Source organism: Scleropages formosus, chromosome 12 (assembly GCF_900964775.1).
Source record: "Scleropages formosus chromosome 12, fSclFor1.1, whole genome shotgun sequence".
Lineage (NCBI taxonomy): Eukaryota > Metazoa > Chordata > Actinopteri > Osteoglossiformes > Osteoglossidae > Scleropages > Scleropages formosus.
This window is the reverse complement of record NC_041817.1, coordinates 8,450,551-8,478,385: the sequence shown is the minus strand read 5'-3', so window position 1 is coordinate 8,478,385 and position 27,835 is coordinate 8,450,551. Positions and strand designations below refer to the sequence as shown.

Here is a 27,835-nt window from a genome sequence, read left to right as displayed (position 1 = left end):
TAATATTACAATTCAAAAAGTGGTCTTTTTTTTGTATCAAGGTCTATGCAAAGGCCGAGCAAACGCCTTGATTTACAGCAGAAGCACTGGGCCTCTTTTTACTCCAGCTCTGCACCTCCAGACACATTTACCATGATGCTCACTGGACGTTTTCAGTTACCACCCATGTCTGTACACTCGGACCTGTTTTGTGGTACAGAGGCAGTGCTTTGTGGCCTGGAGCATTTCCACCCATCTTATTCTGCCTTACGTGCTCTCCCCCCGATGGGCCCTGGGGCCATGCGCCCCCCCCCGCGGGGAGGTCCTCCATCCCCATCCATCACCCACCGAACATGAAGGGACAAGAAAGTCTCAGCACAACACAGGATCTTCACATTAACTATTTGAAACATTTAGATGTTGAGTTTTTCTCCCATGACCGTGAGACATCATCCGGACAACTGACTGCGTATTTCTCCTCTCACATTTCTCCATGGATTGCAACAAAGTCACTCAACACCTGCTGGTTTTGCATTCTAACATTTATTAAATAGTTTTAGAAACAAAAACATTTTTTGCTACTATTAGTTTACACAATGTCTGGTCCACCTCTACTGAATTCAATATATATAGATATATTTCTTAAAGTATCCTCTTTGTTTTCAATTTATATTAACATGAAACAGGAAGCAATGTTAGAAAAATACCGTATGAAAAATTCTAGCTAACAAAAGGTATTCCACTGAACTACAAATAAAAAAAGTATTTTCTTAAATAAAAATTAACAAAATGGTGGTGCGCTTTGCAGCATGATGCCATAAGATTGAATGTTTTTCTTACAAACATTTGTCTGTAAAAACATACAAATTATACATATAGTTTATATAAAAATGGGAGGGGGGAAACACTGAAAAGACAATTGTGACATGAAATAAAAGCATTTTCTTAAGGTAACCTTCCCCTTCAAAATAATTGAAAGGGTTTTCTATTCATCAAGTACCCAGGTGTCCCGTCAAGGATCTGACACCCTGTACTGTCCCGTGACACAGAAAATGCAACAAACTGCCATTTATTGCCAAATATCTCCACCTAGCATGGCCAAATTGTGTGTGGTGTGACGTACAGAATCGCAGCACCGTCAGTGACCTTGCTGTAAAAGTCAGCTTTTGGTCTGGAGGCAACGGACAACTTTCCTTTCTGGTGCTTTCTTTGGAATGAAGTGCCATTCTGCCACCACAACTGCCTGCGTCTGCGACTGGTGACATGTCAGGCTTGGTCACGACATGCCAAGATCCACAGAGAAAGGTACAATCCAAGACACAGTGAGGGGGGGGGGAGTGGAAGTTGAAGAAAGTGGCTGAACAACCCCTTCCACACACTCAAGAGTTTAACTCCTGATGTAGGGCTGCTGGAATTGATGGGTAATGTCCAAAAAAAAAAAAAAAAAAAAAAAAAGGTTTTACCTTTCGGACCATATATATGGACTGTTTGTGCGTATTAAAGGCATTTTTCAAAATAATTATGTCAACCGAGTATTCTCTCCAGAACTGTGCGCTTTCCATTTGCTTTGGGACTGCTAGACTTTAAAAATAATAATGATGAAGCACATTGTCTCTTCCCTTGTAAACAAACGTGTGAGTTTACTTATGTAGAAATGGTACTCAGAAGACTAAAGCAAGCAGAAAACACACTAAGGCTCCTCAACTACTTTATGCAGAAAGAACAAGAGTAAACTAAACTCAGGAAGTACTTCTGAAATGTGTACATTCAGGCACACAAAGAAACCTTATACTAGGCGCACACAACACAAACTATTAAAAAAAAAAAAAACCTAAAGCAGTGTCTCTTCCATCAGCGGGATCCATTTTCACCCATCCAGCCAATTTTGGCCTAACGTGATACATTGAAAATAGTTTTTAGTTCTGGTGGAAATAAGTTCTCGAACTGGTGCTAAAAAGACAGCGGTACTCAATGAAAAATGCAGATGTTCTGCAAGTGCAAAGTAAGAAACACTAACACTGTGGACTCACAAGGAGTGATTTAAGGGCTACCAATGAAGCGACACTTACCTAAAATGTAGCACAGATGCAGACAGTCGGGACACACGGGCTCGACAACCACAGTAATGCGAAACGAACACTGGGCCACACTGAAAGAAGTTTGAAACGGCACTACTTTTGTCTTAGCAGTAATCCTAACGACAGTACTTTTGGACTACAGTAATTTTGCATCTTTCTTGAACTAATGCAAAATACGAAAGATTCTAGGATTCAAGTCCATCTCAATATAGAGACTAATGCCAAACAGCAATTTCAACAACAGCAACTGTAACACTTGTCAAAGGTACAGTACAAAGTACAACTTTCGTATCCGAGAAGCACTTCAAAACACAACCCTGGCACTTGTTGAAGCAGAAACCCTCCAACCTGAAAACATGTACACACTAATGTCTTGGAGGCGTGAACACCTCAGCTAACAGACAGATCTGACATGAAGGACCACGGTGACAAATATTTACCATCTCAGTTGAGCTGCCTTCATGTACTTGTAGTTGTCAGTCATTCTCCTTTCTCATGCACTGTATGCTCGTTTGCTTGATTCTAACATCTGCATAATGCAGTCACCGTCTAGCAGTCAATCTTAAAACTTTAAAATCTCAACTTGCTAACACTGAATAGACATCAAAACAAGATTAGGAGAAAAAAAAAATCTAAAGTCTAAATTGCAAACTGAATCCAGCAGCACCTGCAAATTGCAGACCAAATATATTTTGTAACAAAAGGCAAAAATATGAAGGAAGAGAAGCAACAGCCATGGTTCAGCGCTTATGCGGTTAAAACACAGAATAAAATGAAGGGTTGAACAGCAAACAGTAACCTGGATGTTAAGTTAAAAACAACTACTGCAGACAAATATTTGAGAAGACCCTCCCTGTCTTCAGCCAGTGCTTATAAGATACTAAAAAAAGAAAAAAAGAAAAAAAAAAACTACGCATAAATACATTTGATAAGTTGCAAAGCTGAGAAAGTATTGCATGCGAAAACAAATATCACAAGATTTTAGCATTATTGTGTAAAGAACAGAAGACACTTGCATAAGCCTTCCTTTAGCGTGTATGTGTGAGAAGGTATGTGTTGGCAAATGAAGTATTTTAGGACTGAGCCTCTCTAGCTTCTCTCATGGTCTGTGTGCATGTGTGGGTAGGGGTTCATTATCTGACACTGCTTCTTCATCTCAAACACACCAATTCCAGAAGACCACTCTTCTGCAGGGGTACTGCAGGGACCCTTCCCCTTTTCTACTGGTTTCCATCACATTTCTTCGGAAGCCATGAAAATCTACGACCTTTCCAACAGTGTTCATTACTTCACGCTAGTATTTTAGCTCTACAGCTGAATATAAAGATCTATTCAAAGATCTGATTTTACACTGATCTGCTTTCAGAGTGCAAGATCATACAAAGAAATCAACTGTTGTAAAAAAAAAAAAAAAAAAAAAAAAAACAAAAATATCCGCATCAGTTAGCAGCCAAAAAAAAATGGCTGTATAGCAAATGGAAATACACGGGGGCTGGGACCTTTAGCACAGGTACTGACAATGAAACACAGACCTATTATAAAGTCTACTTAACATTGAAGAGAGTCATTTGTGGGGTGGACTGCTGGTGGAGAAATACAAGTGAAGCATCTCTCCGTTACTTTGGAGTAGGAGCACAATGACCACTGACCACTGCACCAAAGACAACCATAGTGGACAGATACAAATCAAACACAGATAGAAAAGGTGGAATGTGACAATACCCAGCCAACCCCCTCCTGCAATCCCAGGCCCCGCTCTGCTTCTGCTATACATCAGCTTCCCCTTCTGTGGGCCCCCCTTCTGCTTTGCCCCTGGGTCTGTGGCAGTGGACCCGCATTTTGCCCCAATTGTACCCTGCAAAGGTGGGGCTGATGGGGAGGTACTGGAAAATGTGGTGCTGCCGCAGAAAGTCCATGCCGAACGGGAGGTCATAGGAGCGCATGCCCTCCAGTTCGGACGTGCTGGTCCCTGAGCCCCGCTTCAGCTTCCTGATGCCCCTTTCCTCCAGAGAGCCTGTGGAGCGAAGGAGACACAGAAGAAATGGAGTGAAGGATGAGAGAAGACTGCTGTGTTAAGACAGGAGGTGAACAGAGAGATTGGAGGAAGTGCTGACCTGGGATGGTGTTGTCCAGCACAAAGGCCACACAGCCCCCAACAAACATGGCTGTGGTCAGCAGCACATTGAGGACTTGGTCAATCTCCACAATACCTGACAAAGATACACAAAGTGGGTCTCTCAATAATACCTACTCCTGCCAAATCTCCTGTGTGTGTGTGTGTGTGTCTAAGTACATTCAACCCCTTAATAGGGACATTCACTTATCTAGACTTCAAGAAATGTCACCCCTCCTCTGGATATAAGGATTTAGCTCCTGGAATCTGCCGTCAGTTATTGTGGCAAATCCGGGGTGAAACGTCTCTGTTCACAGGATCCGACAGCCTGTCTCAGGGCGCGTATTCATAAGCGTAGACTGGCTCAGGGCCTTTGCGTTCACGTGAAACTCACTGAACCTGGCACATTGTGTGTACATTCTTATCTTCATTTGGGACTGCGGTACTTTATTTTTTGGTTTTGCCAAGGCTCCAAAAGCAGTAAAAGTTTGAGAATGATGGCAAAATGTGCTCTTGGTGTCCAGATTGCAAAATTTTCACAATAAACTGGCAAAATATTCATCACACAGCAATTCACTCACAACTACACTGCAGAAGAGAATGCACACACAAAAAACAGGAACGTGTTTCTCTGAAAATTTCTAAAACAAGGAGCCAGTACATAAATGAGAAATAATGGAAAAGCATCTTCAGTAGACAATTTAACTCAGATATCAGGAATTATACAGGGATAAAGGTGAATGAGTAATTCTATTACTTGGATACCGTTATTAGTGTGTGAACACACCGGCAGCATAAAGCAGCAAATTTCAACATGGTTCTGTTCTCAAGCAGGAAACACTTGTGACCCCATGAAGGTGGAGGGTTAGAGAACATTCCCGCGGCAACCAATAAAATGTGAACACCAGTGCGGCCCTGCAGGGTCCTCACCTGTAACCAGCGGGTTCTGTCTGAGGTAGCTGGGCAACATTAGGCCGAAGAAAATGGAAAAGCCCAGGACAAAGAGGTTACGGGAAGAGTTGAGGTCTACAAACTGCAGGTTCGAGAGGCCCACGGCGGTGATCATGCCGAAGAGGGTGCAGAAGAGCGCGCCCAACACAGGGTCTGGCAGCGAGGCAAACAGGGCACTGAACTTGCCCACCAGGCCGAGCAGCAACATGAAGGCAGCACCATACTGGATCACGCGCCTGCTGCCCACCTTCCGAGGGGGGAGAGAGGATCAGGCAAACAAGTGAGCAAATAGCACTTGGTTTCCACAGCAACCAGTAGCTCCTTGGCGTTAAACTACTGTAATGACACTGAATGTTCACATTTTCTGTTCTCAGAGCAAACAGCCATACCTTGGTGATGCCGAGCACCCCAATGTTGGGGCTGGAGGAGGTGGAGCCGTTCCCTGTCCCAAACACGCCATCCAACACGCATGACAACCCCTCAATGAAGATCCCCCTGGGTTGGGAATGGAGAGTTATTTCACTAAGGCCAGCATAACTTGATCTACATATGTATTAACCCCCCCCACACCATGTATGGCTATGAACCTTTCTACACATGCAAACTATTTTGAAAGTTAACCTTTTACTACATTTAATGATGAACTTGACAGTTTGAGATATTAAAATAAAAAAGAAAAATATTACACTCTGGGACACCAAACATGATCCCTTGAGTCTCAAGTCCCTGTGAGGGCCATACCTGTTGATAGCGTGGATGGGGGGTGGGGGGGCACCGGAGAGACGTGCGCAGGCGTAGTAATCACCAATGGACTCTATGATGCTTGCCACGACCGCGCTCATCATGCCAATCACACCAGCTGCTGTGACAGTGGGCACACCCCACTGGACTGCAGGTGTACAGACACACGCACACATCAGATCAAGTCCTTAAAGAAGTGCAGCAGGTGATACACAACAGAAGCCACACTCCCCAGAGACCAGAGAAGAGGTGAGATGGCATGAGGTCTAGTGTGTCGTGGGGTGGTTGCTTACATGGGTAGGGGATGCTGAACCATGGTGCAGCCATAAGAATACCCTGACGGGCATCAGTGCGGGCGTAGAAACCATACTGGTCTTTCTTCGGCGGGAAGACATCAGTGACAGTGAAAATGAAACAGAGCAGCCAAGATACCAGAATGGCCATGATGATCTGTGACAGAAAGAAAACAGAAAAATTAAAGCAGGAACACAAACAGCACTTCACCTAAGGTAACGATCTCCTCCAGAACAGGATTGACTACTGTGCTGCTGTTCAATGTATATTGCATCAGCCAGGCAGGAGCAAAGACTCACTGGGAACATCTTGAAGAGCTGCAGGCGGTAGGACGTCCAACCTTTCTTGGACTTATAGATGGGCAAAGGCAGCTGGACATTGCGAGCATACTGGGAGAAGAGCAGCACCAGGAAGATAGTCCTGTGGAGAGACCATCACCACCGTTATTGTCATCGTTACACAATTTTGGCCCTTCCACAAAGCCAGGATTACTTTTGGAGCCATGACAAAAAGAGAAGCTTTGTTTGCTACTTAATCATTTATCAGTAAAGTGGGCCCACAGAGACAAAGTGTACAGCAGTACCAGCGTTCAGAATGGTTAGCTGTTACACCACATTCAAGTTCTGGATTTTCAACAAGACACCCCCCCCAGCAATCATTTCCTTACAACAGCTTTTTTCAGCTTCCTAAAATTTGTCTATTGCTGAGACAAATCTGGATTTCCAGGGTTCGCGATAGCTGGCAATCAAATACAATAAAACAGAAGGAGTGTGGGACTGCCTTATTCAACTTCACTCCGAGATCTCGTGTTTGACTGGCCGTGATCAATAACATTGTGCACGTTATGCATCTATGGAAAGGCATGGGACAATTATTTACTGTAATTTGAATTTTGTTTTAATTTCATTGCGTTCCAAGTTTAATAGAAAATGAAGCGAGCCGGAGTATTCCTTTTTAGCTATAGCTTCATTTGAGATTTTAACAGCATGACCAGTGATTAAATCGAGGGACATCTTTAATATTCAGCTTTTACTGATTGTGGCCTTGTGGCAAAAGTGAGTTTGGCTTTGGGAACAAACTGAGTTGCGATTGTGACTGTTCATAGAGAGAGGAACCAGTGTGCAGAGAAGATACGAACAGAAAAAGACATGTTATAGTGCAGAGATAAAAGGTTATAATACTCATCAGAGGTGATCATGTAGTTCCAAACATGTGAACAGATGCTCCAGAACTCACTTGCATCATTAGCCAGGTAAACTATTAACTTCTTTAGTTGCAAGTAAGTTAGACTCCAGACAACCATATATTTAAAGAGTGTTGAAATTTTACCAGCACAACCTGTTTTTGTCATTAGCCGTTTCACTCCCTGGAGGGATGACTGAGTATAGGCATGTGGGCTCGCCTACTGTTCTCCCTGCACACTGAATACCACGTGTGCATGCGTGTTTTCCCACTGTACTCACAGCATGGCAATGCCCCAGTGCTTGCCCGCTCTTTCCCCTGCTGCCTGGAACCCAGAGAGGCCGATGAGGGCCACGGTTGGGGTGATGGTCAGAGGCCCAATGTACTTGAGCAGGAAGCCAGGAAGGCCCAGGGCGCCGATGCACACCTCGATCATGGACGACACAATAATGGCCCCTTGGATCTGGAAGGGGAACATGGAGCTTGTTTAACTGGGCTCTGGCAACAAGGCACAAGCTTTCTCTTCCATGCAGTCCAATTAGGCTTGGGCACCACATTCGTTACAGCTAAAAATGAGCAGTTACCAAATCTGTTGCACAACACATTATGAAACATGCATTCACAACAAATCTGTGGTTAGTGAGACTGGCGAGACAACTCGGCGCTTCTATCAGAGGATGGGGTTTGCACCGTGATCGAAGAGCAGAACCACAGGCGCCCCGTGATGGCAACACTCACCTCTCGTATCCTCGGGTGCCATATGTGTCCAGTATGAAGAAGGTGCGTGTCGTTCACCACAGGAACATCTGCGGGGGAAGCAGGAAGACAGTGTCTGCACCCAACAGCACACATTTGCAATGTAAATCCATCCAGCAACAGTGGCGCTTCACAGTTTACCCACCTCCCGCATCTGTCATCCATATGACTCCCCAGAGACAAACTGCAGTAAAAACCTTTGAAGCATCAACTCACCTGTAGTGTTGCACTTCCACTTGTCCAGGGACAGGATTGCACGAGCAGGAGCAAGAAAGGCAAACGCACTGGCTTGAAACAAAGGAAGGCTGCAGGGGCAGAAAGAGAGCAACAAGAGGGAAAGAGTCAAGAGGGCATCGTGTCAGCCTGGGACTCGGGCGACATGTAAGCGTGACTCAGGGCTTTTCACCTGCACACTACCACATGTCCACCGCTAGGTGCCACTAGAGCTTACAGAAACTCAGTGAATGATGTAACAGGGCAAACGTGGTAGCAATTCCGTTCATAGGCGGCAGCAGCAGGGGGGCGGTGTTCTTCCCAGCATCCACATGGAAGTGACCCCCCAGAGGAGGGGCAGGGCGGCGAACAAAGTATCGCAAGTAGCTTTGCACTCACAGCAAGTTACAAAAAGCTTTCCGCCATACTGCCCCAACCCCGAGTGTTCACTGGACACCTTGGGCCAAAGCTGAGCTATCAGGCCGACGCACTACATCCATCAGTTACTTCACAGCACGTGAATCCAAGCTCGCTGAAGATAACCAAAGCACATCTTTACATTTCTGAGCAAACGAGACAATGAAGACTTTTCAAGGAATTAAAATATAGTTTCCAATATTACTTATAAATCACAGTAATGGTTAAACGAAAAATGTGCAACGTCAGATTTTAAAAGTAATTAAATTGTATTTAGCAAATGTCTACATAATGTATTTGCCAAAACAACAAAACCATAATTAGTGCTTTGCAACACACTAAGACAAGTGCAGGGTGTTTCCATTAGCTCATCTACATGTACACTGATTTTTGGATGCGACGGAAAAGTGATATAACGGCAAAACGCAGTTATATCACAGGCAAGAAGACACTGTAACCCTAAGCCTTCAGTGAGTGATGCACATTAAGGAGTATGGCTCTTGCCTGGAAAGGTGTGATGGGCAATGAGTGAGGCAGAATGCTGGCCTTATCGATCATGGCTAGCGGTCCAATTGGAAGAGAGCACAGGTCAGACCAGGCCAACAAGTGAGGACTGACAGAGGACCCCCCAGGATCTGCACAGAGCCACTGCCCTGCTAAGGCCCCCCCAGTCTTCAACCCCCTCTGCCTGCGTCAGACTTCCAGGAACTGGGCAGATGGTGCACCGCATGCTGACCTCACCTGCTATGGTGAGTCATCACATAAAGTCACCCTTCCCATCATTCCTCCTGCCAACAGTCGCCCCCATCCCACTGCACCAACTCCTTATGCGTTACCCTGGAGATGAGCTGCTGTATGAAAAGCCACACTGACAAAACACAGAGAACGACACAATCACCAGATGCCAGGTGGACATGGCCCAGACAAGACGCTATCAGCTGGTCGTGCACTATGGTCACGGTGCTGTCAAAACACGTCCTCAGGGCCTGATTTGTTTGCAGTGCTGTTTGCACGACTGATGCAAAAAGCGAGTCACGAGAACATTACAAGTGCTCTTTGTCAAAGATGCATGTCGGACACTGACGTGTGCCTTCTGCTCACTGCTGCCATCAAACTGATCCATTGCAGTACAAATACCATGGGAGAGTCTCTGCTGCTTACAGGTGCTCAGCATCTGGATCCAGAGATTTCCACCATTAGGCCCAAAGCCTTCAGTGCTCAATGAGGAGCTCATTAAATCTGTGGATGTCGTCACAATGCTTTGAGCGTAAAGCCATCCTTGGAGATGCAGTCCACTAATGTAACACAACATCACGAACAGTAGGCTGTGCCATCAAAGATGGCTCAGTGTGTGTGGAGTCTGCACGTTCTCTACACGTTTGTGTGGCTTTCCTCCAGGTGCTCTTATTTCCTCCCACTATCCAAACACGTTAAGTTAATCAATGAATGTAAACCTGCGAGTGAATGCGTAACACTGCTCTGTTGTGTAGTTGGACAGATACCCGTCAGTAGCTTAGCTTATCAGGCATAGTTAATCACCTTAGACGTAGTTGCCCGTTAAATACAAACACCACATTTCCAAATAATGAACCAAGGTCTGTTTGGCCCTTTTCAGAGAAGCAGGGAAGATCTTGTCCTCTCCACCACTGAAAGGGAGCATCGGCTCCCTGGCTAAGGGACACGACATCTCTGGGAGGTAGAACGCGTGGCAGGGTGTTCACATCTCAAAGAACAAATGGCAGAAGGCCAAGAAACCACCGGTGTCACAATACCACTTACAGGAAGAACAAGAGCGGGGAAGAGGGAGGAGGAAAGCCAAAACAGAAAGATGAGGTCAAAATAAAGGGAAGACGGTAGCAAAGCTAAACAAAGCAGAGCAGGTGGAAATACGGACCGTTTCTGAAAGTGGATATGAAAGACGAAACTCAGTCATGCTTTCAAATGAGGAAGAAAAGTTCAACTTCCCAGAGTTGCGCAGGAAACCACGTGGTACATGACTCAACGCCAAGAGGGACCACCACTTCAGAACGTAAAAGCCATCTAGCACTTTTCGCAACCACACAATGTCCAACATTTCATCTTAAAAAAAAATAAAATGAAACCACAGAAAGATGCAGCATCACAGAGAGGATGCAAGAAGTAATGAAATTAAGAGTATGGTAGGAAGCTACCTTTTTTCACTCATCCACACATCACAAATACCAGATGTTAAATAGGGGAAAAACACGAGAGAACAAAGAGCAGTTCGAATTAACATGCAGTCGATAATGGGAAGTGAAAAAGAGCATTAAAAAAATCCTGCACGGCCCTGAGGGAGAGACGGGACTCTGTGTTCCAAGGCTTTATCTCAAAGTGAAAGGCAGCCGTCCTTGGTAACTGTTTAGAAAACAAAGGGAAGTATGTGGCCACAAGGATCCATGATGCACTTGTCATATGAAGGCTGGCAGGCAGAAGCCCACACCTCAATGGCATATAATACATATAATAGTCATAATAAAAACACCTCACGCAGAAGTCCTTTTGAAATAATGCTTTTTGACAGTTTGAATTTATCTGAAATATTTGCTCCACAACTACGGAGGGAGTCAGTTCAGGCCGCTTTAAGCCACCCAAGCCCACCCTGGACCTGCCGCCCCAGACAGCATACCGGCAGCCCAGCGTTGTCTGCAGCAGGGTGGTGATTCCCACGCAGAAGAAGATTGTGCCGATAAGCTGACTGGTGGCCCACTGGTCAAAGCCAACGCACATGGCCTCGGCCAGCAGGAAGGGCACGGCGATGGTCCCACTGAAGCAGGTCAGGTAGTGCTGCGCACAGAGATGGGACAGAGGGGAATTTGGATCACTCGCAGCACATTCCTCCAGTACTGTTCATGGGCCCAATGCAGCACATGATGAACGAATGGCTTTCCTGTCAAGCACTCCTGGAGTCCTTCCACTGTATAGAGCGTCACTTAAAAGTTTGGCAGGAAACAGGTAGTTAAACAGGCACAGATGCCAATTTGCACATCCTTCTAATTATTGCTATGTCCTGCTCCATCGCAGGACATCCCATGCAATATATTCTGAGATGGCCACTCACCTGCAAGCCCAAGAAAACACAGAGGTACCAGGGGGGTGTATCTTCGATGGTGTAGATCATGTCCATCCGCCGGCCATCCATGCTGTTAGCGCTATTCTCTGTCTCCGACAGGGAAATCTGTGCAAATGAGTTGGGTGCCGTCACAAGGGGCTCTACAACACTGCAGGGCCTGTGGTCCAGCCCCAGGGCCGAAGAATACAGCTTGAAGTCTGCCACAGTACATAGCGTGACCGTTCACTTGAATGACTGCATTCAGGCACTGCTTTGTCAAGAGAGTGAAACGCAAACGGTGACCCAAAACAATCACTGAGAAATGTGGAATATATTTTTCACCTCAACAAGGGAACAAAAAGGGACAGGATGTCTGAACCTGGTCCATACGCGAGCTCTACCTCCACGTCCGTGTGCGGAACTCGAGACGTGTAGTCCGCCTTGATCAAAGAGAAAACATTGATTCTCAGAGCCACGTCGAATCAAACGTGGGCCCCTTTCTGTAGGCCTGCCGAGTCAACATGGGAGTACAACTACCCTTTTGAGCATTTCCAGAGCTGCGCTTCTGCTCCACAATTCGCTATTATTGTCTTCTTGTTGCATAATGATTTCACGGCACTTAATACAGCGCACTAAAATGAAAATTTTTGCTGTGTATCACAACATTATGTAAGAATTCAGTTTGTTAACTTTTACTGCCTTTTTGCCCACACACTTTTTTTTTTTTTTTTTTGCTGTAACAGTGACCTTAGAAGACGGGAGCTCATTTCCTCTGGTCTCAAGGTGCAACGGCCAATCATGAAGTATCGCTGTTTCCTAGCAGTGAAAGTTTTATGCAGCCAACACCTGAAATATTCACAAAACACCCAACACAGGTCCTGAATGTGATGCTGAAGCAAAAACAAAAAGTGCACTAAAATTAGAAGAGGGGATGTTTGGGGTTTATGAAAGTTCACAATATGAAGCAGCTGGATCAGATCCTACCCTAAAGTAGTCCAGCAATGAGACACAGCATATTTGTTTGCAGGCAACAGCAAATGTGCTTCCTAGGTTCTACCCACAGTGCAAAACATTCTTTTCAGGTGACCACACTTCTGCAGGACGTGGAGTTACTAGCGTCAGACAAGCATTCCTACCACGTCTGCTGTCTGCACAGTACACAGAGAAGACAACCATTAAACCCTTGACACCCAACTCGGTGGAGCACACAACACAGTGAGGTGTATTGCAGTCTGGCTGGCTCACCTCTCACGTGACCCCGCAACTCCAACAAGCAGCATCCACTAGCAAACTGCCACCGTGTCAGCAACTCAAAGCCTCCTGTCATTGCCAAGCGAGTAAAACCACTGCGACCTGATGTGGGGCTGCTGACCAGGTACACGTCACAGTCAAAACATTGTGCACCTCATGGCCGGAAGGATTACTACGACAGGGTGACGGAATTGCAGGGATCCTCGTAATGGCAGCTCATGAGGATTTATTGCTGCAATACAGTGGCAATGTGGTCACTCATAGGACCCTGCTGTTTGTCACAGGAACCTTGGTGGAAACAGGCTGAGGCAGAGGAAAGATCATGGGAGGGGGGACAGAAATTCTAAGGTCAAACTCTTAAAGACAGATCTCTTTGTGAATGCATTTGGAGAAAGAATGTGCAGTCAGGCTGTTGGACAGATAGAAAAAAATAAATATTATGTCTGGGCTGCACTGAACAAAGGGGCACCAGTGGCACACACTCTACAAGAAAGGACCTTCAGGGACTGAAGGACAGAGGAAACTCAACATTTAATCATGTCGTTACAAATGTCATTTGGGACAAGTGTAAAGTTATATGAGCTTGAAAACAGGGTGGCATCACAGCACTTGGTTACGAGCAATGCCTACCTCCATCGCTGTCAGTGCCTCCACGCAAGAAATATGGTAAAGCCAGAGTAACAGTGGAACTGCACCGGTGCTTCATGAGGAAGAAGCGGCATCTCACCTTTTCAACTGCTTCGTTCTCTTTGTAGATGGCCATAAGCTCTGTGTCCTCTGTGTCGTGGTCAGTCGAGGACGGAACGCCATTCACCACCACCTGGGCAGGGGAGAAGAGTGGGAACATCCACAGGTGAAGGCACCTAACGCTCATATTTTTGAAGACACCACACCTGCAGACTCTCTCCTCAACAGGCACACACTTGAAACCATTTTTTTCCATCTCACTACATGGCATCTACACAAACGTACACTGTGACAATGGACAAATAAAATGAACACGACAGCCACAAACATTTAATAACTGAAAACAGGACAAAATATGAAAACTAATTTAAACATATCAAAAACTTTAGTAAATCTAAAACAAACACCCTTCCAGTCACACACAGAAGTACCAACACATATTCAGAGTACACTGGGGTGAGTTAAACATAGGGGCACATTTCTGGAGTCAGTCCTGTTCAAAGATGTGTGTGTCCAGTTACTGAGAGTGTGAGTGTGGTTTCAGCAGCCATATGTGCAGGTACTGGGCAGTTGTGGTGGAGGAGGCAATGAAGGTGTTCTCTCAGGAAAAATAATAACTTCAATGAGCATGACTTGGCTCGCTGAAGGTGGGGGGGGGGGGGTGCAAAGCTAAGACTTGGGTGGTTTTTCTGCTATGGAAATACACAATATGCATGCGCATTCACACACACACACACACACACACACACACTTGCAAAACAAAAAGCATCACTTGAAAACCCGATGCTGAGAGTTAGCCACAGCTGCACTATTACACATTCATTAGAAACCCTGGGAATCAGGGGCGAAGAGGGTAACATAAATATACCATAGATCTGTCGGTATCTTTACATGCACTTATATCGAGTTAAAAACGCACACAAACACACCAGACTCCCATTACTGAATTCTGTGTAATGATGCACAGAGCTCATGGAAATTACAAAAAAAATTAAAAAATGCCTTTGGTGCACACATCTAGAGAAAGGAAACAAGAAATGAGTTGGGGGGGGGAAGTGGCCTGAAGCACCTGGCATTAAGCAGTAACATTTCTCATAACCCAATAAAGGAAGATCATGCTCAATCTCGTTTAGCAGAAATGTGCCAAAGGCACACTGCAGGTTTGCAACTAGAGGACAGAACTAGAGCTTTGAACCTGAGTCAGCGATGGGTATCAGAGCTCGAGCCCGACTGTATGTAGAACCAACCGTATACATGAGCACATTCTTCGATTACTGCTAACTCATGAAGCTACAGACAGGTGGAATAAAACATTTTCTGCAGAATTTATGAAAGCAGCTGCACGTTCAGGGTTACGGAGCACCATATGTAATAGGGAGTGAGCAAAAATAAGAATTAAAGAAAGAAAGCCTAGCATCCACAATGAGCAAAACACCTGGTGGAGGACAGGCCAAACCCAACGATGTCCCATTAGCTCACAAGAAGCTCCAGGAAAAATCTGTAAACGAATGACTTACGGCAGGGGCTGGCTTGGGGGTACATAAGTAATAAATGACAAGTACTAAATATGTAACTACTTTACAAGACTCAAAGAAAGACGACACTAGAACAACTCCGATCTAAAAATGACATAATTAAAGAGCAGTGCTGAAGAGATGAGTAGCACTTAACCAGTGAGAGTTCAGTACCACAGCAACAGCAAGGACTCTGGCAGGAATGAGCTGCTCTCACATGGCCCAGGCCCAACTCAGCCTAGGTCGCATGCAGAGGGTGCGAGTCCTAGTCTGACACGTCTAGCAGTTTGTTTAAAATACTCCTGTGTACCACTTCCTCTGCAGGGTCCAAACTTGACTTAAATTGATTTTAAGATAATTTGACAAATCAGGATTTAAATAGATATGATTTAAATCCTGCAAACCCCATTTCCTTCATCATATACACACTTTGAGTTACCAATGATCAAAGAATACATTTTTCCTGATGATCCTACCTCCAGCTGTAGTACCTTTGAGAAAGGTACTCAAATAAGGAAAATATAAGTAGCTTAACAGTCTAAGTCACTTTGGAGAAAACCATCAGCTAATATTTTCATTTTTTTTTTGAAATGACACATTTTCAAATTTCCATTATCTTCAATGTACGTGTGCAGCACAGCAAAGGTGACCTGTATTTACGCACCAAGCTGACGGATGGCTGTAAAGCGTAAATAAACAGAATATAAGAGCGTCTTATACCACGTGGTGTTTTCAGCCCATGTCTGGCGTTCGAGCGTCTCCTTTTAGGTGCTACAGTAAGAGGCGTAAGCTGAAGTAATGCAAGTGCAAAGAAGATAATGAAGATTTCACATGCTTGTGGGATAGACCGGGCAACAGTGGTAACTGAAGAGAATTTTGTGGATTAAAAGGTTGCATTTTGATGTAGCTTTAATTAAAATATTAACAGCCCTTAAAGTAACTTACAACTATACCCAAGGTTTTAACAGAACCTAACCAGCAAATAAATCAGCAGAGGTCTTAAGTTTTTACTCATTCTGACTTTGGGCTAAATTTTTAGTGTGTAACCCCAAATTAAAGTCTGGGCTACACATTAATGCACCAGCATAATTGAAATGACTGAACATTTAAAATAACGCATAGCACACAGTAATACGATCCCAAACACAGTACATTTACCTTTATTCATTTAGCGGACGCTTTCTCCAAAGCGATGGACATCTTAGAGAACAATACAACGAGTGACTGAATGCACACAACAAATATGAGATGCATCAGATGGTTTTAAATGTGCCGAACAGAGTTTGGCTATTTTGTGATCAGTTCAACGGCACGTTGAGCTCAGCTAAACATACGTTGCGCAACAAAGGCGCATGTTTTACTGTTTCCACAGGCAGACAGAGACACACACAGAAGTGAACAAACATGCATGCGCGCCACTCACAGGCACAGGGTAGAAGTCTGCGCCGCACTTGCTGTCCTCTTGATACTTCCCCGTCTCGCCACCTGAATCCAAAGACTTGGAGTTTTTCCCCACGCCCATCTCGTCCTCTGCTGCTCTGTCCGTCTTCCTCGCCAAGCAGCTCCCTCTCTCCTCTAGCGAGACCGGAATCCTCTCCTTCAGCTCAGCCACATATCCCAGGGATTGAGCCGCAAGGTCATCTGAGGAATGAGAGATGACGGGCATTAACTGATTACTTCACTTACTGTATGATATCCATTAAAGGATCTCGCCTTGTGACGGTCTTGGAGGTGATGCAGGGAAAAAGCAGTCAATCAAGGAGAGGTGAATGGGCATAAACCGGTGACCTCCTGGTCAAGAGTGCAGGGTTAAAATTACTCCCCTCAACAAATATAGGATGTTGATGCAGCCTCAAAAGGTTGAAAGACCAGGGGCAGTGAAACACAGGGACGCAGCACGGTGGTCCAGCAAAACTCAAGGTCTACACATGTCACAGAGGTACGAGGGGAGCAGCTCAGTCTTCCATGCAATTAGGGAGCAATTGAGGCCAAAACATGGGTGCAACCAAACGGAACACAAAAGTGACACGAACTCAGGAGAGGTATGAAGAGGAACAGGGATTAGTAGGAAAGAAAGAGTGAGGGTGTACAGGGACAGGAGACAAAGGGGAATGGAGGCTGGATGGGAAGGAGAAACAGAGGAAGCGATGGGGCTATACAGAAACCAACTGTTGTGCAGATGAGCCATCAGCTCTTCTTAACATGTGACCTTCAGCTTTATCTAAGCGCACCCCTGCCCCAAACTGTCCTTATCATCATGCACTTGTCAAATAATTCCCCTCCACCCAGACTCCCCCTCTGATAGGCCCCCAGGCAGCCGCTGGAGCGTATGCAGGTATGAGCGGCCGTGTTTGAGTGGCAGCTACAGCAGCAGTGGCGGGAGATACCTAGCTCACACATTGCTCCAGTCATGTGGTGCGCCAGGGTGCATCTGTGTGGAGGGGTTAGATTGGGGGGGTGGGGGGTGGAAGAAAGAAGGGGGTGGGAAGGGGAAAAAAAAAAAAAAAAAAAAAAAAAAAGATGAGCAGGGGAAGAAAGATAGGAGAGACAGGGAAGGGATGAGAGAAGGGGGAGTGAGAGAGGAGTTAATTTAGCAGCCAAAACCCAGTCACTGTGCTTTACATAGGATCTTCCCCTCAGCAAGAAGCACCAAACAAGCCTAACAATCATTGCTAACAAAAGTATTTTGTCTGTTTGTAACTTGGGTTTCGTAAAAAGCAGGACAACGGTAGTTACTTTTTGAAGTTACCAAATCGAGGGAGCTGCCACTGATTCGGTCATCCCTTTGGTAATCAGAAAGGCAACCCAGTGCTGCAGGGTGTGTATGTATGTGTGCATGCATGGGTACGCATGAGTGCATGCAGCTCCAAGACAACCACATGAATCGTGGGAAGATGTCCCCAGGTGCCCCCCAAGGCCTGGCTCAAGCCATCAGTGCACGTCGGGTGTGACGTGCTGACAGCGTAGGGCAGGGGCTGGATAAGGCAGAACCTGGAGCTCAGCTGACAGCATGAAAAGAGCCTGTGGTTGTGGGACATGAAAGAGACACCTCCAGGAGGCCTGGACCTGCATTCTTCACATGTTCAGGAGCTGGACTAAAGGTGAGAGCTATCCCCAGGCTGTCGGTGCGCATGAAACAAAGGGTGAGAGACGAGACCCTTGAGCATCACAAGTCTCAAGTCATTTTGTCAAATCAGTAACTGAAGCTTAAGGACACACTAGAAAAACGGGACATTTCAGGATTTAAAATGTCTGTGGTCTCATGCGAGAAGAAATGTCAATAGCCAGCAATCAAAACCAAGAGGGACCACTCAACATAAAAAGTAGAAAAATGTAGGATGTAGTAAACAGCAGAAGGCCGAATGAGCTATAGAGAGCAACTCAAAAATAGAGCCGTGATCTTGGCATCACCTCAGATGAACTACTTGGATGATTTACCGATCCTCAAACGGGGAGAGGGCTTCTGTCCTAAAACACTTCCGTGATAAGTTGTCAGGTCTGCAAAATACAGCAACTGGGAAGGGGGGGTACGAGTAGGGCAGAGAATCAGTCTAACAACCTAATACCTCTAGTTTACCAACATCAACCTTGACAACTGGGACTGTTTTTAAAAAACACCTTTAGGAGCAAAGATGGGCTTCACTTCAAAATCCAACCAGGGACACCGGAGTGGGGGATCATAGCAGTCCGACATTGTTATTGCGGTGTTGTGGTGACATAGTGTCAAGCTACCTGGTTCCTTCTGGATTAAGAGGCAAGCAGGGAATGAAAAGCCATGTGATGGAGGAGTTCAATGGGCAATTTCAGTATGAGGGAATGACTACTGCAACTATAAATGCTAATAAGGGCCAGGCAATGCATACACCCACCCCTAAAGGGTGGTCAGTTTCACAATCCACACACACTCAAAGTCCTAAAAGGTGTCCAAATGACACTGAAGCAGATTGTGTTCTGTGGTTTAGCAAGGCATGGACAGATGAGAGGCACTCAAAAACATACAAACCATCCTTTAGCTTCCTCCCCTCAGCATTCACTTCCAGGTCTTTTTGCACTTTGTCCATGGGAAACTGGCTCACAATGAGACGACCGATCATCTGGACCAATCAATCATCAGCTGGACAAGCAGTTATATGGACAGTGGGACAAGAGTGTGTTGGGCCAGCTGCCGTACCCGCCCCCTTCCACAGATATATCGTCAGCCTGCCTGCACGTGGCACCATCCCGGTGGGAGGCTGCGGTCAGAGACGAGATGCCGTGTGGAGGAAGCGACAGTGCGATCGCCCACTTTGCAGGAACTGCTCTAGAGCAGCATCCAGGTACATGTTAACACAGATCCAAGACATACACCGCTAGACTGCAGACAAACACCGTGCAGTACACATTCGATACTGAGGTACTAACGACTTAAGAGGCGGTTGGCAGAGAGCTGCTGCTGCTGGGGGGGATTGTTCACACACACACACACACACACACACACACACACACACACACAGAGGATACTCTGGATTAAATCAGGTCTGATGAGGAACATCCCTTGAAAACCAGCAGCAAAATTTTCTGCCCGCCTTCCGCTTTTAAAGCCTGGGAGCACTGTAGGTTCAGTATGTACAAGAAAAAAAGGTCAGATGTCAGAGTTTAAATTCCTCTCAGACCAGACTCCCATCCAACTGTAGACACATCCCAGCATGCAGCCTGCTACAGTATCTCTGAATAAAGTTCTTATCCTGCATTACTTCAGCAAAATCAGCCAGCTGTTTAAATGGGTCAAACATCAGCAAAGAACCTCATAATTTCATTAATAACCTGGTTTTTTGCATTCCTTTTATTAAGGGCACAGTGCTCGTATCCCACCATCAGCAAAGGAAGTGAGATATCGTGAACATGTGGTGCTCACAACCACAACAGCCAATGAAGCGGCTCCACTGAATCACGGGATGGTGCGAGCCGATGGCGAGATTATATTGTAATCAGAGCAAGACTGAAATAACTGCCATAAAAATGCAATAACTTGTCAGACAAAACTAAGTGCTCATGTTTTTTCAGCGCTGACAAATCTACTCAGGATGTTTGTGATCACAGCATTACATCCTGTGCGTGGGTAGCTCCTTCAAACAAGTGTGTTTACACTACATGACTTGTAAAATAACGTGGCCGTATAAATACGCACAAAAGTCACATAGTAACAGCTCAGTCAACATTATGGAAGGATTTATCAAATCTGACCAAAAATTACCCTCAAGGTCTGGCACGAGAACTTCCACCAAAGATGGAACAGAAAAATCTTTGAACTGGAATGACTGGGCAAAGCTGTCAACTGGTAAGGTGAGCTGCTGTTATGGCAACATCTCTATATTTTCCTCATGTGACAGGAAGTGGAAAAATAATATTTGCATTTAGATGATGCCTAAATCCAAGGCAATATCAGGTTTGTATGCCAATCACCTCACAACTGTTAACCCATTTATTCAGCATCTATTCAGGGTAAGCACCTGGGAGAAGGGTATAACGGAGGTATGGATGTGAACCCATATCCCCGATTTGGAGACAATGGCGCTGAACTACGCCGCCTTGAGTAACGGGAAACGGAGTTTAAGAAAGACCAGTTGTGCCCTGGCTCCAGCTCACAGCTGAGGACAGGACTCACTGTGCCAGGTAAAGTGCGAGTTACACACAGCAGTGCTGTTGAGTGCCCCGCTCTAGTCCCACGTACCATTATGTTGCAGTTATAACACTTGTTGTGTCCAACAGCCTCATCGTCACCATGGGGACGGCATGCGGCCCAGTGCTTACAGCTGCTACTTCTGAACTTGGGAGGTCACAGGTTCAAATCCCACGTTCTGTTGTAGTACCCATGATTGTTCCAACAAGGTATTTACTGTAGATTGGTCCAATTGAAAATTACCCAGCTGTACAAATGAGTAAATTACTACAAGTAATGATAATGCAACTCACTTTGGAGAAAAGTACCAGCTGAATGAATATTATTTTTATATATAATTTGGACATTAACACAGATACTAACATGTAGACATTTAATATTTTCTTCACTCTAGGTGGGATATGCAGAAGGGCCTTGAGTGTGCATGTGTGTGAGAGAGAGAGAGAATAAGTGGAATAAACTACACACACCAACGGAAAAATCTATTTAAATGCATAAAAGGTGAAAGAAACGTCACCCAGTGCAATAAACACTGAGTACGAGTATTTCTCATGGGCATTCACACTAACTAAAGGTCCAAGTCAGAGTCACGGTGCTCTAGAGCCTATCCTGGAAGCACGGGGCATGGCTCTAGGATGGGTACAACTGCCGCGGGACACCAGTCTATTGCAAGGCAGCTGCAGATACACTCTCTCTTTCACGCTCATGCTAAGGACAATGTAGATTGGTGACGCAAATGGAGACAGGACACTGCCCTAATGATGCAGCATTTCCTCAAAAGTACATCACGGTAATCCATCTGCTGGGACCGCATTTACATCTTTAAGCACCGGAGCTCTGAAACGGCATCTGAAAGGCATCAGTAAAGCAGACCCATCCGGTGATGACATGACACACGGCTCAGGAACACAACTGTGTCTTTGGAAGTGGAACGTGCAACATGCCGACCGAACAGTTCAGACAAGGAAAATGTTCTGGGAGTGAAACTGATCCTTTTACAATATGGAAATGGCTAATCAAAATGAAGACCATCTACTAGAAACAAACATGCCCATCTAAAAAAACTGTCATTATTTGATGTCAAAAATGTAATAATGACTACACTAACCATACAAAGAATGCAATATAAAATTTTATAAATCTGCAATTTAAAAATGATGAGCTGTACAGACCCGGGTCAGCCTGTTTAATTCCAACTGTTTCAATCTAACTGGGAATACATACGCGAGGGTGACATTTCCACACCCGACTTCATGGTTCATCTACACATAGTCTAGCCTGTGTGGCGTTTGCATGTTCTCCCTGGCTGTGCGCTTCCTCCCGGTGCTCTGGTTTCCTCCCACAGTCCAAAGACGTGTTTCAAATTAATTGGTGACTCCACAGTGTGTGCACGCGTGCGCGAGAGAGGCCAGGGTGTATAGATGAGAGACTCACTGTAGTGTACCTAGCAGTGTAAGCCACCTTAGGCAAAACTGTGTGAGCTAAATACAGCACAGTGCATGTTGTAAATCGCTCTGGAGAAAAGCCTCTGCTAACTGATTAAATGTAAATGGATCCATTCCACATCGGGCCCATTTTCCTACCGTGCAACGTCCTTTGTCAGGTACCGGTATCATACATACCACATTTCATCACGAGGCCAGCGGGAGAAAAGCCACTGCAATCCATTTTTATTGGGTTATGCAAAAGTCTTAGCCCACATGGATACTTTAGAGCCTCTGACTATAGTAGGTATGCGAACAGAGGGGAGCTGGACTGTACTCTGGCAGTACAGTAATGAAAGGGAATTAGGAGCAGTTTAGAACCCAGTCAGAGGCATGATTATCGGAACGGTACAAGAATGCAATAAAATGCTCACAGCGCAATACCAGCGAGAAAGAACTAAGGCTGCAGTGAAGCAGTTATGGCTCCGTGAGACACTAAAAGGGGTAGACAAAGTACTGAGAAAAAAAACATGTAAATCGGTGGTAAGACAGAATGGTACTGCAGCGAGTAGCACTGTCTTGCAGCACATGGAGGACACGGGTTCAAGTCTCCGCTCGGTCTGCGTGAAGTGCACATGTGCTCTAGTTTCCTCCTACAGACATCTTTCACGTGAAGCAATGACTCTAAACTGCTGTTGGGGTGTATGAGTGTGCTGCTCATATGTACAGGTGAGTGACTGACTGTAGCTGGTGTACTGGGGTGTACCTAGTATTGTCAGTTACCATGGGCAAAAAGGCATCAGCTGAACAGGACACAGTACTCACTCTGAGCCGCTTGGGACAACAGTGTCTTACAAAATGAATAAATACAGATAAATGCTACTTGGCATGACATACCTCAAACTATTAACCTTGTATGATGAGGCCAACTTCACAAAGATACCATTTACAGTTTTACCAATGGCACAAAAACTTGGGTGATGGCGTCACACTCCACCAACAAGCACATTTAAACACTGCAACAGGATGAGTCAAGCCTGACAGCCCACAACCGGGAATCGATGTTCCACCAAAGGACAGAGATGACCATCTAAGCTGTGACACAAAACCGACAAACACACCCCGCAGAACACACACTTTTTGACTCGGTGCACTCATCTTCCAAAAATAAGGTAATGACAAAGGTGTTTGAAACAGCTGGGATGTTAGTTCAAAATCAACCTCCAAACATGTTGTTTGAAAGTACATTTTAACACGTGGCCAAGAGTGTGTATTAGTGACATTTAGCAATTGGTATTGCCAAATTAATCCAGTTTCAAACCATGTTTAATAGAGTGCTCTTCTCAGCAGAGTAACAGCAGATTCAAACAAGACTGTGTAATACAGACAGCAAGCAAGTCAGCTGAGGAGAGGAAAACAAAAAAAAACCTCACAGCCGGGGGGGGGGAGATAAAATTCTGGAGGTTCAAGTCCAGCATCAGCCCATCACTCCTGGGAAAGTTTACTCTAATTTTGTTTCCCTAATATAAAAGGGTTACTGTAAGAATATAAACACAGTTTCACATTTAAGTAGACTAGATTTCAATTAAATATAACTAAAAGATTACAGGAGCACGACACTGCCTAGACTATACAAATTACTATATAAATTCTATCCTCATTTAGTTGGTGTAATTTGCATGTTCTCACCATGTTTGTGGGACTTTCCTCCAGGTGCTCTGGTTCCCTCACATAGCCTAAAGACATGTGTGAAGGGATGAATGCTTACCAGGAGTTTAGTGTAGTGTGTGTAGCACTGCAAGCTCCCTTGGACAAAGGTCAGCTAAATCCGAGTTTAATCAATGCAGGCTGTATTAGGGAAAGTTGTGTGCTGAATTAATAAATTTAAATGAGGGATCAATAAGTGTGTTCAACGAAACAAAACAGACAAATCGTGTTCTGTACACGCGCACGATGTCCTAAAAATGGTAACCTTAAAACACCCAAAGGTACCTGTATACTGAAACAGGCAAGAGCCACCTTTGGGAATGAACAGGAGAAATGCAGAGTGAGATTTAAAGACATTATGCACTGAATTGTTCAAACACTTCTAATGTCAACAGAATCCATGCCTCCCAACATAGTTGCAAGGCTTAAATGTTATATGTAGCAGTAAGTCGTGTTGACAGTCGAAGCTTTTCACAAGATGGACCCAGGTTCAGATCATCATCCCCCCCCCCCCCAAGCACCCACGAGCAAGGTACTTACCCTGAATTGATTCAAGGTTACCCTGCTATGTAAATGTGGAAAGATTGTAAGCTGCTTTAAATTCAGATGTCAGCTAAACAAATCAAATGTAAATGTTTTACTACTCTGTACTGTATGCACATAAACCAAAACTTTCCAAGCATCATAAGGAAAAAAAAAAAAAATTAAAAATACATCCAATACCTACAAGTTATGATTCACTATGGTTTCCCACCAGAAGGCTTGGGGTAGGGTAACTGGAGGAAACGGAATATTATAACTGAGCGAGTAAGCACAGCACTGGTGTTTCTACTGAGAAATGCAGTAAAAAAAAAAAAAAAAAAAAACACACACTGATGGGGAAACACAGGGAATAGGGAGAGTATTTGAGGAAAAAACTGATGAAAGCCTGGTGAAGAAAGAAAGGGGATTAGCGCAGAAGCAGCTTCTACAACCTTTGCTGTGGTACAGCCAGGGACCGGGGAGCTCAGTCGGCGAGGAGCCAGGGCTTCTGAGGTGATGTTTCAGAGACTAAAAGCCTCTCTAAATGTCACCAGTAACTTCACCCCGTCTTCCTCACCTCAGTAGTGCGTTTACACCAGAAAATACAGCCGTGTTGAACACGAGCGCTGTACTGACAACAGTATGTACATTCGCTGGGCTACGTCCTTGTGTGAAACACACACATTCACATTTAGTCGTCCGCTTTCATTTCTCTTCTTATACTCCAATCGGAGTGTCTTCATATTTTACTACTAATTACATGAACGTTCGAGCTAAACTGTGAAAAAAACCCATCGTGTGTGTTGTGAGCTGCGTTACAAATCATCTCTCACACACGTCAGATACCGCCGGCGTTACGTTATTTATGTTGCCGAACGGACACACACACCCGCTCCGCTGTAACCACTGAGGCGAACAATGGAGCCGTGTCCTCGCGCTCCGCCTTCAGGCGCCCGACGCGACGGCGCGCGCTGGACGTCGCACAGCAGGGACAGAGGCTGACGCAGGCGGCACGAGGCAGGAGCCTCCCCTCTACTACACTACTGTGTTGAAAGACACGAGTGGGTTAAGTTAACGGAGGAAGCCAGTAGACATGGCTCGCGGGCACAAGCGGGACTCCGCCACGCCGTTACGGTTATCCGTGCTTTGCTCACCTGTTAAAGTTGCTGAAAGCCAGGGGGGCCGGCGCGGGGCGCTCCGCTATGTGTCCCCGTGGCGTGGCGCAGGTATTCACTAGTCTAGTAGGAAGCAGGCAGGTAGGAAGCAGGCTGCGCTAGTACTGCTACAGTGCCGATGACCTAAAAACGAGTCCAAGTGGGTCACCGCGCCATAAAACGGCTCCTAGCGACGTGACCGGCACCGCAAGCTCCTGCCAGCCCGACGACCCCAAAATGCGCGCGGAGCCAGCCCTAAGTACTGATATAACCCCGACTAGAAACCACAAACACGCGAGCTTCGCCGAACACACACCCGCGCATGCTTAGCTTCGCAATGACGTCGAGATCCGCCCCACGCCGACGCTGAAATCGGGAGCCAATCAGAAACGCCACATTCCGTGACGTTATTTGACGTCATCTCTTTGGCCGAAGCACGAGGCGCCCCCTCCGCCCCCGACTCCGCTATCTGCGCTGGTCTCTCCTTTTCACCAAGTACAAATGGCGTCTGCGCGTCTTTGCCCTCGTGATTCTTGGCCGCTCCACACTGCCGCCTAGCGGTGCCGCGCATGACTGAATTGACCTACATCCAGGGAGTCGTTTCCATCGTCCAAAAACATTCATTTACTGTGCCTGGAATAGTGAAAAAATATACATTTTGACATCCTGCTACTTTTGCCTTTAAAATGTTTGCACATTAGAGGACATTGGGGACTCTATGTCACAGCCCGTTCCGTGATATATAAAGCATAAATGATGGGCTTATTGAGAGAAAGTGTAGTTTACCGCAGTTACAGCACAAGCGCTGTACTGTATTCGCTGTAGGATTCAATGTGCTGCACGCTCTCAAAGTGCCTTTACTTCCGGAGGCCCAAAATTGTACGGTGACAGAAATGCCGTGAAGTGAACCGAGGCCTGTTTTTCGCACGAAGCGCTGCGCGTGGCCCAGGAATCGGGGCTCCTCGTCCTGCTTTAACGCCCCCTTAGAACCGCAACCCGAGGAAGAACTGTCCACGATCCGTTGACGTCTGCTCGTTCGCTCTGTGCGACGGGACACAAGCGTTTTGTAAGCACTTATTTAGCGCCTCTTCGGGATGTCCCACCCGGAGGTGGACTGTGCCATGTGGAAGCACATGCAAACCAGTTTTTTTGTGATTGATGATTCGAAAATTTGAAATTGTCTACAACCACTTCTCCCGACGAACCGGAGCCTAACCCGGCAACACAAGGCGCAATGCTGGAGGGGACGGGACACACCCAGGACGGGACGCCACTCCGTCGCAAGACACGCCAAGCAGGACTCGAACCCCAGACCCACCGCAGAGCAGGCCCTGGCCAAACCCACTGCACCCTCTAGATTTGCAGTTACTCGCTGTATATTCTTGTTCGTCCCTAACCAGGAGGGCTGGCACTTGGCCCCTCTGACATTTTTCATTTCTCCCTTGCCTTTCACTTGGGAGTTCTTTTGTTTTCCTTTCCTCCTTGCCCAGCAGGCTTACTTACAGCTTTAATAATTGCATGGTTATATGTCATAATTCAATGTACTGCTAACCCTTCATCTTATTATCATGTCTCTTGATCTCTTGATGTCTCATGTCGCTTTGTTCTGTGTTCTGTTTCACTGTGTGAAAAGAGTGCTCTTCAAAAACAGATTGAATTGAACTGATTTGAACACATTTGCTTCTTGGGGTTACAATGTTAGAGTTACAAGTGCTGAAAGATACAAACTTTTTTTCCACATGTAAAAAAACGTAATCTTTTCTTCACGTTCACATTTTCTAAAATGTCTGTCTGTAGAGGAGCAAACGCAACCTTTGATTCGCCACCAAGGCCCCAGACGCCAAGAACATGCAGCCAAACGGCGTTGGACCACCTCACTTCAAATTACATCCGCAGTGTGTTTACAGCTCGTGTGTGGTGTGTGCGCTCACTCGAGTGTTTGGAGTGCTGCTGATTCTCACGGTGCCAGTAAGAATAGTTGTGTTGCTACCATGGAGATCAAAGTGGAGACAGTAAACAAAGCTGAAAGGGACAAGAAGAAGAGGATTATTGCGCACAAATCAGTCAACAATCAGGACTGGATGAACATTTGTAGAGACAGCATGTTTTTATTGTTTGTAATT

At 45.6% G+C, this 27,835-nt stretch overlaps 1 protein-coding gene across 1 annotated transcript; it reads right to left on the bottom strand.

Moving 5' to 3' along the window:
* Positions 1-588: 588 nt before the first annotated feature.
* LOC108940387 (solute carrier family 23 member 2-like) lies at positions 589-25,786 on the bottom strand. Its single transcript, XM_018762531.2, has 15 exons — positions 25,713-25,786; positions 16,670-16,887; positions 13,773-13,865; positions 11,804-11,920; positions 11,372-11,529; positions 8,311-8,399; positions 8,077-8,144; positions 7,620-7,801; positions 6,456-6,576; positions 6,156-6,312; positions 5,863-6,010; positions 5,511-5,616; positions 5,101-5,368; positions 4,172-4,267; positions 589-4,071 (listed from the first exon to the last, which is right to left on the bottom strand). The coding sequence occupies exons 2-15, from the start codon at positions 16,766-16,768 to the stop codon at positions 3,824-3,826; spliced, it is 1,950 nt and encodes a 649-aa protein (XP_018618047.1). The 5' UTR covers positions 16,769-16,887; positions 25,713-25,786; the 3' UTR covers positions 589-3,823.
* Between the last annotated feature and the right edge of the window lie 2,049 nt (positions 25,787-27,835).